Source organism: Narcine bancroftii, chromosome 14, assembly GCF_036971445.1.
Source record: "Narcine bancroftii isolate sNarBan1 chromosome 14, sNarBan1.hap1, whole genome shotgun sequence".
In the NCBI taxonomy this organism is placed as follows: domain Eukaryota; kingdom Metazoa; phylum Chordata; class Chondrichthyes; order Torpediniformes; family Narcinidae; genus Narcine; species Narcine bancroftii.
Genome location: NC_091482.1, coordinates 33,553,083 through 33,567,996, shown reverse-complemented (window position 1 = coordinate 33,567,996; position 14,914 = coordinate 33,553,083). Strand labels below are relative to the sequence as shown.

Here is a 14,914-nt window from a genome sequence, read left to right as displayed (position 1 = left end):
TGGTTGGTTGGGGTTGGGTGTTGGGTTTTTCCTCCTTTGCCTTTTGTCAGTGAGGTGTACCAAAAGCTCAAACCACTAGATATGATAAGGAATGTGGGAGACGGCTCTCCACCTTTAACTATGACATCCTGTACCGCCTGGTAATCTCAACGACCCGCCTGACGTGCTCTCCAGGGGGACGTGCGCCAGCGTACAGATGGACAGACTACAGAAACTCCATGAGGCACTGCCATCCAGGGGTCACTAGGTTTGCCCACTTTGTGAAGGCACGCAACCTACCTTACACAGTCGAGGAGATTCGCTCCATTACCCGAGCCTGTTCGGTGTGCGCTGAATGCAAGCCCCACTTCTTCCATCCGGGGAAAACTCCCACGTTATGAAAGCCACCCGCCCCTTCGAGCGTCTTAGCGTAGACTTTAAGGGGCCCCTACCGTCGACCAACCGTAATAACTACATCCTTATGGACATCAACAAGTACTCCCACTTCCCGTTCGCTGTGCCCTGCCCAGATACCACCGCCACCTCAGTGATACAGGCCCTTCATAGTATCTTCACCATTTTCAGGTACCCCAATTCCATCCACAGTGATAGGGGGTCCTCATTCATGAGCGCAGAGCTGCAACAGTACCTTCTGGAGTGTGGTATCGCTTCAAGCAGGACTACTAGCTATAACCCACGCGGTAACGGCCAGGTCGAGAGGGAGAATGCCACCATCTGGAGAGCAGTTACACTGGCTCTTTGGTCTAAAGGTCTCCCCAACTCTCACTGGCAGGAGGTTCTCACTAGTGCCTTGCACTCCATCTGCTCCCTCCTATGTACCGCAACAAATGCCACCCCCCACGAAAGGATGTTCCTTTTCCCAAGGAAATCTGAATCAGGAACCACTGTACCGGCATGGCTCACCGTCCCTGGCCCCGTCCTTTTGCGACACCATGTCCGGCACTCAAAGAACGACCCCTTGGTCGACCGAGTGACTCTACTCCACACGAACCCGCATTACGCCTACGTTGAGTTCCCAGCCGGGCAGGAGGCCACTGTTTTGGTGCGGGACCTAGCTCAGGAAGGAAAAAAGAGGTTCAAGACCAGTCGGCTATAAATGTCAACAAGATATTGATTGTTAAACTTGATAAGCATTGGGAACAATAGTTCAAAATGATTTTACTGAGTGCCTCAAGAACCTTCAAAGGAAGGCCAACAGTTCTTGGAATCATTGTCAAAAAAGTCGCTAGTTAATGATCATTATTACATTGGAATAGCTTTAAAGAAAAGGGAAATATGCATGCCTCATAATAGAAGTGTGTTGAACAACGTACACTAAATTTAAAAAGATTCAAGAAAAGTTTTTCCCTTCATTCAAATGCACATCTGACGTGATATGCAGAGAAAGTACCAGATGCTATCTTGGAACGTAGTGATGTCAAAAAAATGGTACTTTTGTGGTTTTGCATCCACACAAGAAAAAAAACTTTTGAGTGGTTTTTGATGGTGGAACAACCTTTCAGAGTTTCACTATATTCGCAACTCTTACTATCCAGACTTGACTAGTATGTTGATAGGAGTCTTAACTAGATTCCTATTAATTCCGTAAAGATTCCGTAACGAACCTGTTATCACTGCCAACATTGTTCCATCAGGTGAAAGTACTGAATGAAGACTGTAATTTGTTGCGATTCCTTTGGTGAATTAATGGAGATTCCAGTCAGAACATAATAGAATACAGAATTACAGGGCATCTATATGGAGTGACTTCATCACAAAGTTGTGCGAATTTTGCCCTCAGTAAGTGTGCAGTAAGCAGGCTATTTCGCTAGTCCCATTGACCTGCCCCCATTCCATAACCCTGCAGACTTTTCCCACCATGTATCCATCCAATCTATTCTTAAAACGCAAGATCAACCTCGCATTCACCACATCAGATGGCAATTCATTCCACACCCACCACTCTCTGAGTAAAGCCCTTTCCCCTAATGTTCCCCTAAACCTTTTCCCTTTCAGTTTAAAACTATGACTGCTTGAACTTATCTCCCCCAATTTAAGTGGAAAAAGCCTACTTACATCCACTCTGTCTATACCTTTCATAATCTTGTAAACCTCTATCAAATCTTCTCTCATTCTTTTTCGCTCCAAGGAATAAAATCCTAACCGGTTTAATCTTTCCCTGTAACTCAACCCCTGAAGACCTGGCAACATCCTAATAAATCTTCTTTACACTCTCTCAATCTTATTGATATCCTTCTTGTAGTTAGGTGACCAAAACTGCACACAATATTCCAAATTTGGCCTCACAAATGCCTTAAACAACTTCAACATAACATCCCAACTCCTATACTCAATACTTTGATTTATAAAGGCTAAGATGCCAAAAGCTTTCTTTGCAATTCTGTCCACCTGTTTCCTTCAGGAAACAATGTATCTGTATTCCCAGATCTCTCTTGTCCTCCGCATTCCTCAGTGCTCTACCATTTACTGTGTATATCCTACCTTGGTTTGCCCTTCCAAAATGCATCACCTCACATTTGTCTGTATTAAACTCCATCTGCTATTTTTTTGGCCCATTCTCCCAGTTGATCCAGATCCCTCTGCAAACTTTGAAAATCATTATTGCTGTCCACAACGGCTCTCATCTTTGTGTCATCAGCAAATTTGCTGATCCAATTTACATTATCATCCAGATTATTGATACAGACAACAATGGTCCCAACACAGATCCCTGTGGTACTCCACTAGTCAGTCTGAGAAGCAACCGTCCACTACCACTGTTTTCTCCCACATATCCAATTTTGAATCCAGTTTACAACCTCTCCATGGTTACCCAGGCTCCGATAGTTCAGTGGTTAGAGCACTGGTCTTGTAAACCAGGGTTCATTCCTCCATGTGGCCTCATTTCTGTGAGGGACGCTTGACAAAGTGGCGACTCTGTCTTCCTTACAATAGACAATGTTAAAGAATTTCATGCATGTTACATTCTAAATTTAGTATTACGTGGCAATAACCTCCCCAAGTGGGACTTGTCAAAAGCTCTACCAAAGAACATGTAGACAACATTCACAACCTTTCACAACCTTTCCTTCACCTACCTTCTTGGTAATCTCCTCGAAAAACTCTACAAGGTTCCTTAAACACAACCTACCACACATAAAGCCCGAATCAGCCCATGCTTGTACAAATACCTATATATTCAATCTCTCAGAACTCCTTCCAATAACTAACTTACTACTGAATCAGAATTTATTGTCATAACAAGTCATGAAATTTGGTGTTTTTCCAGCATTTTATAACCATCATAAAACACTACTATAAAAAAAATTAAATAATAGTGCATGAAACGTAAGGCAGTGTCTTTGGTTCATTGATTATTCAGGAATTTTATGGCAGCGAGGAAGAAGTTGTCCCTGTGCTCATCTTTAGGCTCCTCTACCTTTTCCCCCCACCCCACCCCCAATGATAGCAGAGTGAAGAGGGCATGGCCTGGTGGTGGAGGTTTTTGAGCAAAGAGGCTGCTTTTTTAAGACACTGCCTCACGTAGATGCCTTCAATGGAGTAAAGTCTGGTGTGATGGCACAGGCAAAGTTAACAACCCTCTGGAGTTTATTCTTGTCCTGATAGTTGGTGCCTCCATATCAGGCAGTGATGCAACCAGCCAGAATGGCATTCCAAATCTCCTCAGACACCTCAAAAGTATAGCCGCTTGCAAACCTTCTTTGTGATTGCGTCAACATGGAGGCTCCAGGACAAATCCTCGGAATTGTTGACACTCAGGAATTTGAAGTTCTTGACTCTTCCATTACTGAGCCCTTGATGAGGACTTGGCCGTGTACCTCTGACTTTCTCCTGAAGTCCACAATCATCTCCTTGGTTTTGCTGATGTTGATTGCAAGGTTGCCGATGTTACGCATTCAATGAGCTAATCTATCTTCCACATGTGCACTTTCTCATTGTTGTTTGTGATTCTGCCAACAACTGTGGTGTCATTGGCAAATTGTAGAAAGCATTGGAATTGGGCCTGGCCTCACAGTCATGCGTGTATAATGGATAGAGCAGTGGCCTAAGAACACATTCTTGGAGTGCGCCTATGTTGATAATCAGCAAGACGACTTTTTTGCACAGTACTGACTGTGATCTTCCAATGACAAAATCAAGGATCCAGTTGCAGGGGTGGGGGGGGTGGGTACAGAGGTCTAGTTTGTAGCTACTTGACCAGCACTGAGGGAATAATGATATTGAAGGCCAAGCTGAAGTCAATGAAGAGCAACTGTATGTATGAACTGCTGTTTTCTAGGTGATCCAGAGCCAAGTGGAGAGCCAGTGATAGTGCATCTGCTCTGAAGCATTTGTGATTATAAGTGAATTGCAGCAGCTCCAAATCTTTGCTTAGGTACATGTTAATTTTGGCCATAATCAAAGCATTTCAACACATTAGAAGTAGTGCTACTGGGCAGTAGTCGTTAAGGCAGCTAACACTACTCTTTCCAGGATGACTTGATGCCCTTTTGAAGCAGGTGGGAACCTCTGACTGCAGCAATGAGAGGTTGAAAATATCCGTGAGCACTCCCACTAGTTGGTTGGTGCCAATTTTCAGCACCCCGTCAGGTATAATGCCTTGCGAGGGTTCACCCTCTTGAATGATGTTCTGACGTTGCTCTCAAGAATCAGATATCACAGGGTCTTCACCCTTTTCAGGGATACTAGAATGCACTGTTTGGTTCTTCTTCTCAAAGCAGGCATAGAAGGTGTTCAGCTCATCACGTAATCACAGCCATCTATAGTGTTCGCTCTCACTTTGTAGGTTGTTTTGGCCTGCATTCCCTGTCATAGCTGGCATGTATCTGTACGTGTCTTTATCTCTAGCTTCCTCCGGAATTCCCACTTGCCTTCCTGTTTATTTTTGGAGCTTTTATTAAAACATTAAAACAACATGAGCTACCCGCCAATCCTCTGGGACCTTACCCGTGGCTAAGGACATTTTGAATACATCAGTCAGGGCCCCTGCAATTTCTACACTAGTCTCCCTCAAGGTCCAAGGGAATATCATATCTGGCCCAGGTGATTTGCCTTCCTTTATTCACTGTAAGGCAGCAAGCACCTCTTCCTCCTTAATCTTCGTATGTTCCATGATCCCTCTGTTTATTTCCTTACCTTCCTTATGCACTATGCCAATTTCCTGAGTAAATACTGATATATAAAAAAAAACGCAAAGCTCTGCACATAGCTGTTCACTCTGATCCTCGAGGGAGCTAATTTTGACCCTTACTATACTTTTACTCTTAATAATGGGGGATGTTAGAATGGTTATGATAAATATATCTTTAAAAGAGATAGATTGTAGGGGTTTAATGTTGGTCACTTGAACAAAATAACACTTCACAAAAGGCATCTCACTTAAAATGCAGGAGCTTTGCTAAAGCTAAACATTGAGGATCCAGTTGATTTTGCAAAGACAATGAATCTGCTTTGGAAAGAACTTCAAAAGGTGCAAAATGGAACAGAGTGCAAGCTCAAGTACTGATAAGATCTTTCAAAGATTGCATTTGGTGCCTTGGGAGAGGTCATTTGGTTTTTACAAGCAGAGATAGCAAAAAACAAACAGGATTCTTCTCAGAGAGAGAAAGTTAGATCTACAGTAGCAGTTGAGGCTGCAAAGTGGACAGCTGGCAGGCTTGTTAAAAGACCCCATTTTGAAGATGGGTTCAGAGTTCTGAGTTCATCCTGTTCAAAACCCTTGTAGTCCTTGTAAGATGAAATGGCAGGATAGTGTTTCTCCTGAAATAGGGGAAACAAGAGGAACTCTGGGGTGACCTGGAGAAAGAGGTTATCATTTGGAAAAGCCATGATGGGGCAAATTTCTGAAGTGACTGATTGAAGGAAATCTATTTGTGTTTGTCCGACGAGCAACAAATATCTCTCTAAAACCAACAAGAGCCATCTGATTAAAAGATAAAAACTTACCCTCTTTAAAACAATCTCCCAAATTTTTCACACCTTTAAATCTCCAATGCAATAAACTTTGATTATGTATTGAAAAAGAAATAAGTTGATTATTATACAATGGAGTCAAAGCCAATAATTTACCCCCCAGAACCTATCATTTTATTTTTCTTTATCCCTAACTTCATTAAATGTTTTAGTATAGGCACATTATATTGTTGTAACAAATTTATATTCCACCTAAACAAAAATTGATGCATTTCAAATTCAGAAATACTTGCCATCTCAATTTTAGCCCAACTAGGAGGCTGTACCAAATCTATCAATGAACTAATACATTTAAGTTAGGCTGCCTCATAATAATTTTGAAAATGTGGTAAACGTAGTCCCCCTAACTCATATTTCCAAGTTAATTTATTCAAAGCTATTCTCGAATATTTACCCCTCCATTAAAAACTCTCTAACCATTTTATTTAAATCTCAAAAAAAATTTTATCAAGTAAATACGGAATAGATTGAAACAAATATTGTATATTAATATTTACAATAATAATTAAGATATTCATCTTAATTGTATTTATCCTTCCCATTAATAGGTAAATCTTTCCACTTAATCAAACCAGTTTTAAATTTTTCCTTAATGGAGCATAATTTAATTTATATAAAGATTGATAATTAACATTCAAAATTATACCCAGATATTTAATTCAATCAGTCCACTTCAAATTAATAATATTCTTATAAACTGAATAATCTCCTTCACTTACCGGTAATAGTCCACTTTTTTCCCCAATTAACTTTATATCCAGAAAGACATCCATATTGTATTAAACATTCCTTCAAATGCAAAAGTGACTGAGCTGGGTTTATTAAATACACCAATACATCATCAGCAAATAAATTAATTTTATACTCCTCATCTAAAACTTTCACACCTTATGTCTTATCAACTGTGCTAAAGGTTCAATCACTAACGCAAACAAAGCTGGTGATAAAGGACAACCTTGTCGAGTTGATTGAGTTAACTTAAAAGATTCCGAAATCAAACCATTCGTCAATACTCTACCTACCAGTTTACTATATAGAGCCCTAATCCAACCAATAAAAGGACCAAACTTAAATTTCTCCAAAACTTTAAACAAAAAATTCCATTCAACTCTATCAAATGCTTTTTCTGCATCTATAGACATCACCATCAGATGATCTAAAGATTGTCGAAATCTATTAATCAAACTAATCACGCGCAAAATGTTATCTGAAGCATATCTATTCTTTATAAAACCCGTTCGATCAATATGAATCAACTTTGGTAAAAATTTAGCCAATCTATTCGCTAATATTTCAGCTATTATTTTATAATCTACATTTAACAACAAAATTGGTCTATATGAAGATACTTTCAAAAGATCTCTATCTTTTTTTAGGAATTACTGTAATTAAAGCACTAGAACAAGACTCAGGTAAATCATAATGTTCTCCAACTTGACGTAATACATCTCCAAACACTGTAGATAAATCATCATAAAAAATTTTATAAAATTCAACCGAAAATCCATCATCACCAGGCAATTTACCTTTCGGCATTTCCAGCATAGCCATTTTAATTTCTGAATCAGTAAATGGTTCATCTAACTCTTGTATATTTCCTTCCTCTAATATCGGTAAATTCAACTATGATTAAAAAAAAAATCAATCGATCTAGTTTCCTGTTTTCCTTCAGATGTATATAACTTATGAAATTCATCATTAATCTCACGAGGTTTATAAGTAATAAGAGAATTCCGTCTAACATCATTAATAGTCCTCGATATCAGTTCTTTCTTTAATTGCCACGCCAATACCTTATGTGCTTTCTCTCCCCATTCATAATACCGCTTAGTCCTATTAATCACATATTCAAATTGATAAGATTGCAAAGTATTAGATTTCAATTTCAGCCGAGATAATTCTATTTTCTGATCTTCTGTAGCATCTTTTTGAAATTCCTTTTCTAACTCATCGATCTGTTTCTCTAATTCAAGACTCTGAGTTAATCGATTATTTTTTATTTTAGAAGTATAACTAATTATTTGTCCTCTCAAATAGGCTTTTATAGCATCCCATAATACAAACTTACTTTGAACAGAATTAGAATATTCTTTAAAAAAAAATTAATTTGTTTTTTCAAAAAAATCAATAAATTCCACATTTTTTAACATTGTATTAAATCTCCAACGATAAGCTATTTGAATTTTCTCAGAAGTTTCATATGTAAAATATAACAGAGAATGATCTGAAGTCACCCTACTTTTATATTCCTCTTGTTGTATTTTCCCTTGTAAGTGTGCCGATACTAAAAAGTCAATCCTTGAAAACGATTCATGTCTAGATGAATAAAAGGAAAAATCTTTCTCTGTCGGATTAAGACGTCTCCAAATATCTACTAAATTAAGATCTTTCACCAACTCTTGGACCTGGATTTCCATCTTGGATTTTTTAACTTTCTTCTGAGATTTATCTAATAAAGGTTCCAAAACACAATTAAAATCACCACAAACTAAAATATTATCATTAGCTTGACCCAAACATAAAAATACATCCGAAATAAATACTTCATCTGCATTTGGAGCATAAATATTAAGTAAAGTCCAAAATTCACTAAAAATCTTACAATTCAATTTAAGAATACATCCTGCCTTTTCCTCCATTGATTGTAATTCAAAAGATAAATTTTTACACCTTTAGCTCTAGAATTAAATGAAGAAGAATATACATGCCCAACCCAATCCCTTTATAATTTCACACTTTTCTTCACATTCAAATGTGTTTCTTGTAGAAAGGCAATATCAATTTTCATTTTCTGAATATACGCCAAGACTCGCTTACGTTTAATCAGACTATTTAATCCTCGAACATTAAAAGTAGCAAATCTCAACTTTGACATATCTACTATTATTATTAAATACCAATAATTATTTTATATAAAAACTCAAATCAACGTATATAGGCCCTCCAATAAAATCACAAATTAAAAACTAAAAAAAATGAAGAGAAAAAAAGAAAACCCCCCCCCAAAAAAACTACCCCAGTGGCTGATGACTAGTAGAGAACTTAGTGCAGATCTCTCCCTCCCCAGCCAAACAGTCAGTAACATCAAAATATCATAATAACAAAAGAAAAAATAAAATAAGAAAATTCTTCTTTTCATCCGGAATATTCCAATCTCGAAGATCCCATTTTGGAAGGAGGTAGATTCTTTCCATTCCCATTTTTCCCATTTCTGCCATTTCTTCCGTTTCCAGAACTACCAATTTTTTCTTTAGGAGATAATGGTGGATTATGTCTTTGTCCTCTTATATCTGGCAATGAATCAGCAAAAATTATTGCTTCACGATCAGTCTCAAAAAGCCGAAATTGATAGTCTCCATAAAACACCTTCAACTCTGCAGGGTAACGAAATGTAGACTTATAACCTTTACGCCACAAAACTTCTTTAACTGGATTGAATCGACGTCGACTTGAATGACCTCTTGACTCAGATCAGGATAAAAAATGACTCTGCTATTCTGAATCAATAATGGGATTTGTCGTTGTCTCACATTTTGAACTGCAAGTCAAAGTATTGCTTCTCTATCCAAATAACTCAAACATCAAATTATTACCGGTCTCGGTGGTTGACCAGCTGAGGGTATTCTTCTTAAAGCTCTATGGGCTCTTTCCAGTGCCAATCCCCCAGAGAAAAATTCTTGCCCTAATATTTGCGGAATCCAGTCTTTAAAGAAACGAAGAGGGTCTTGTCCTTCTATACCTTCTGGCAAACCAACAATTTTCACATTATTCCTTCTGCTTTGATTTTCCAAATAATCTGTTTTTCTTTCTAGCTCCTTCTCACGATCTTCCAATTCTATGACTGATTTTTCCACCTTCAACACTTTGTGTTAGAAGTCACTTGTTGTTTACAGTCCAAGAAAGCAGTCTGAAGTTTTTTTAATTCTTCATAAGATGCATCCACACGTGTCTTAACCATATTTAATACTGAACTTATACCAGCATTCATTTGAACCATTTCATTCATTTGAGATGTCAACAAGGTTTTTTAACAGCTTGAATAACTACATTTAATTGCATACACTGTGAATTGGTAAATCTCAGCTCTGCTCTCTCTGACATAGTGGCAGAACAAGTTAACTGCAGCTCCTGCTGCAACTCAACAGAAGGCATTTTAAAAGTTTTACTGTGGGTCTGGACTCCCAGCGATGGCACCCCTACTTCCTCAGGGGGTCGCCGCTGGTCTCCCCCCGTATCTCGTTGTTTTCTCATCAATTCGCGAAGAAAAACTATTTCTTCAGATTGACATGCTACCTGATGCATTTCCAACAATGGAGTCATCTTCTTGCGTGCTCCCTCCATTGAAATCGAAAGGCTTTCCAAATCGGGGTCCACTTCTTGGGAACACGCACCTTCTTCCGGAGAATGGGCAATTCCAGCGCCATCCTTCATTTGGTGAGCAATAGGTTTTTTTTTTAGGCCCCCACAGGTGATCTTTGGGATTTAGGCAATGAAGAAATTGAGCCTGGGGCTGTATCAAGTCATCCAGGCCCCAAATCTTCAGCACTTCGAAAATGTAACTTCTTTTGCACTTGAGATTTAGTCTTTTTACCATTAGTGGCCATAACAATTCCTTAATTCTTTAATCTAAAATTTATAAAGTTTAAACTTGAAAACAAAGGGTTAAAAGATGGGTATTTAAAAGTCTGGCCAGAGAGGTCGAGATTGCAGGTCTAGACTCTACGCCATCTTGCCACGCCCCCCGGTGGTAACCATTTACCTTTCAAGCACCAGAGCCTGGTGAAGATTCATTCACATGCACTTAGAATTAGAAAGGGGTTAAATTAATAGTAATAAATTGAAGTTAAATCTTGTTATTCTTGTGGATTTGCAAATGGAGTTGATGGTTGCTACCATGGCGAGCAGAATGGACACAATGTTGAAAAGTGTTACAGATGGAACTAACAGACTCCATATTTTTGACTGATAGCACCTCTGTACTCAAACAATAAAACACAAGGTTTTGAACTTTTATGGCTAACAGAATCACTGAAATTGATAAAGTCTCATGTTCAAAACAGTAGAGATACATCAACACAGTTAACAATCCTGCCGATCTGGCTTTGTGAGATTTAAAAGTAGTCTTTTTTCTTTAAAGAAAGAAATATGGACGTCTGGTCCTCAAAATGAGTGGCCTCAAAATAAATTTTTACCAGAGGGCCCTGAAATCAGGAGTAAGACTGCAAATGCTGTTCAGATAACATCTGAATAAATGGATCCAGTTCCCCACTTAATCAATTACTTCTCATCCTGGAAACATTTGAAAAAGGCAACAGCATGGATGTTCAGACTTAAAATTGCTTCTGTATCATAGCAGAAAAAGAAAACAAGCACAGGGTTCCTGCTCAATTTCAATCAGATAACATGCTTCAAAAGGAAACAAAAAATCTTGAGACTCAAGAAAACAAAGGTCTCACAGTGTGCGCGCCTTAGGTAGAAGCAGGTGCAATTTATAATCAGATTTGTTCTGGAAAATATGGGTGAAAGAATATCTTCCACTGTTGCAGGAGCAACAGAAATGGTCTTAGATCAGGAACCATTTCACACCTGGGGATGTCGTGATCATCATGGAAAATTCAGCACCTCGAAATTCCTGGTTGTTGGAAAAAATTGTTGATACCACCACAAGACCCTGCAGAGGATAGTGAAGTCGATGGAAAAGATCATTGGGGTACCTCTTATTAGCATGAACGACATCTACTTCACTTGATGCAGGCAGAAAGCAATACACATTGTGGAAGGCTCCACACATCCAGCATGTGAACTCTTCAGCCATCTGGGCCCCACGTCTAGAGTGGGAAACAGCTTTCCCCTCCCAAGCCATCAGGCTCCAGAACTCCCAGAACAGATATGATAGTTATGCCAAGGATTTCAGTGTAATATTAATATCTTAATATTTGAATGCGTGAACTGCTTTCCTAACATATCTGTGAAAATGCACTCCATGGTCCTGGAGAAACGCAATCTTGTCCTACCGTGCGATCATGGTATGAATGACAAGTTGACTTGGCAAAAAGACTTGTACGTCAAGTTCAGATCAAGACTAAAACTTGCTTTCTGAACAGACCAATTACCAAAATCTGTCTTTTACAAGAGGCAGAAAGCTTTGATAACCGACTTTCATTCTCTTTTGAAATTTAACCAACATGTACTATTTGATTTTATTTTTCTTTGTGATGGTAGTTATTTTTTTAATACTTAAATAATTAGGGACCAGTATTTTAAGGGTTAAAATGTATTTTATGCTAGTAGTCGGTTTGTAGCTTTAGTTTAGCCTATTTTATTTAATGCTGTTAGTTTAGTTTATTTTGTTCTGCCAAATGGAAGAATCAGAAAAGTTCCAACAGTTTCTACTGAACATCTAACAACGTTTAACAGCTCGTAACAACGTATAGCAACTAATAACAAGTTTAATAAACTTTGAAAAACTGAACTTAACACGAGTACAAATTTGTTTGTACGAGTCAAAGACAGCAACGGCATTTTCTTACCCCCTAAATGACTGTGAAGGAAAATAATCTCTATCTACAGAGACCTTAGTAAAAGTTATCTAACAGCCCAAATCTCTTGGCGTGCCCAAACTTTTACATAGTGCTCCTTGCCTTTTTTTCCCCCCACTTTAAAATTATTCAAAACAAAAATATTAATCTTGCTTAAAATGTTGAAAAGAATGTGTCATCTTTAACTTTATGACTTTTTCAGATGTTCATCTTCTACTCACTTAACTATTCACTAACAGAAATTTTGACCAAGGATGCCCAAACTTTTGCATATTACTGTAGGTCCAACATTTCCTGAGCTACTCCATTATTGAATTAAATATGGCTGATCCTGTGCGACAAGTACAACTTTCCACTCAATCTGTGCTAATTTTGGACATCTGGTATTCTCTCTGATTTTTGAATAAATTTAAATATCCAAACTTCTTGTAGTAGAGAATTCCAAAATTTGCAACTCTACTTTCTTGGAATTTCTCCTCTCAATCCCATCCAGCCAATCATTCTTAGACTAAGCTCTCAGATCTATATTCAATTACCTTAAAATATAGAATACCTCAAAATTTTTTAAAAGAAACTAATTTCTCTCCCATTCATTTAAATTCTTTTAAGTACAAGCTAATCTCTCCTTCATAAGGCAAAACTTTCATGCAACGAATCAAGCAAATTATGCCTTTTTTATTCAAAACTACACAAAGTGCACCCAAAGTTTCAGCAACGCACAATTTCTATACACCCAATGTTTGACTTTAACCACTGCTGTACCTTCAATATTTAACTTCTTGAACACACTGGGATCCTACCAACACTAACATTTAACAATTTCTCATGGTTTTATCATCTTTCCTACCAATGTTCATTACCTCATATTTCCCATCTTATATTTTATCTGTTACTTTATTTCACCTTCTTTCCAAGTACTCAAATCTGTCATTATTATTTGGCTAATTTTCTTTCCGTCCTCTTCTCAATTTGACCTTTCTGCATGGGTTTGCATCAAGCGAAATTGGACTGAAAAGGCAGAATGTACTAGATCAAAGTTATTAATACAAATGCTGAACAGTTATGGCTTTATTACCAATTTCTGTGGGACCCCACTAATAGCATGCCACGTAATAAATGCTATATATATTTCAATATATTGTTCTTAGAAGATAAATTTTAAGACTTCTGCTATACCCTTCTTAGATTTTATCAAATGGAAAAACCCACTTTTCCCCATTATGAAATTAAAAGCAGTCAATTTTTAACTGCCTTCTACAGAGGCTGAGCAAATCATAGCTGCACACTGATAAAGAAAAAAGTTAAACCAATAGAGAACTTCAGTGTAACTTGAATAAATTGAGAAATAGCAAAGTATTGCAGAAACTAGTAGATCCTGTAAAATATTCCTTACACCATCTGGGACCTAGTATCAGCATCACTAGGGCGCTTCGCTACAGACTAATCAGCAGCCATCACAGTTAAGTGTTCTGTGAATGCTAACGTTATCTTTTTGGAGACCTTAGAAATCAAGGATGATTTACTTCCAGTCCAGTAGGTTCCAAGTTTATAGACTGTGACCTGCATATTCTGTAACACCTCAATTGGAGGCTTAACAGAGCAGGTTTATTAGTAGCTTGGTGAGTGAAGTTCTCTTCCTTCCTTTCAACTAGATCTCTTTTGTGTTTTTGACCAGGGAGAGTTGTACTGGAGTGGGGTCAGGTTGGCAAAGGATCATTGCTTTGCAGATAGAGTACAAGGTCCTCAGAGGTCAGCAACTGAATGTACACATACAATTGACACACTGCAATTCTAATACTAATACCAGTATGACTCTGAAGTGTAGACATTACATTGAAAAGTTTTCTGTGAGTTCATGTCTTCTTTCTTTGGCTTGGCTTCGCGGACGAAGATTTATGGAGGGGGTAAAAAGTCCACGTCAGCTGCAGGCTCGTTTGTGGCTGACCAGTCCGATGCGGGACAGGCAGACACGATTGCAGCGGTTGCAAGGGAAAATTGGTTGGTTGGGGTTGGGTGTTGGGTTTTTCCTCCTTTGCCTTTTGTCAGTGAGGTGGGCTCTGCGGTCTTCTTCAAAGGAGGCTGCTGCCCGCCAAACTGTGAGGCGCCAAGATGCACGGTTTGAGGCGTTATCAGCCCACTGGCGGTGGTCAATGTGGCAGGCACCAAGAGATTTCTTTAGGCAGTCCTTGTACCTTTTCTTTGGTGCACCTCTGTCACGGTGGCCAGTGGAGAGCTCGCCATATAATACGATCTTGGGAAGGCGATGGTCCTCCATTCTGGAGACGTGACCCATCCAGCGCAGCTGGATCTTCAGCAGCGTGGACTCGATGCTGTCGACCTCTGCCATCTCGAGTACCTCGACGTTAGGGGTGATGTAAAGCAAAGAAAAATGCACATTGAAA

The 14,914-nt window shown here is 38.6% G+C and overlaps 1 protein-coding gene across 10 annotated transcripts in view; it reads right to left on the bottom strand.

Moving 5' to 3' along the window:
• LOC138749418 (general transcription factor II-I-like) overlaps positions 1-14,914 on the bottom strand; it is a 188,504-nt gene that overhangs the window by 139,830 nt on the left and 33,760 nt on the right. For 4 of the 10 annotated variants that reach the window (XM_069910706.1, XM_069910705.1, XM_069910713.1 and 1 more), the window contains exon 1: positions 904-922. The exons of 5 other annotated variants lie outside the window; for them this stretch is intronic. Coding sequence is in view for 1 of the 5 variants with exons in the window: in XM_069910716.1 (XP_069766817.1) it covers positions 904-934 (31 nt within the window). In the remaining 4 variants the exon portion in view is untranslated. Of the gene's footprint in view, positions 1-903; positions 1,003-14,914 lie in introns of those variants that run through there. One more of the 10 variants, XM_069910716.1, reaches the window with a different exon arrangement.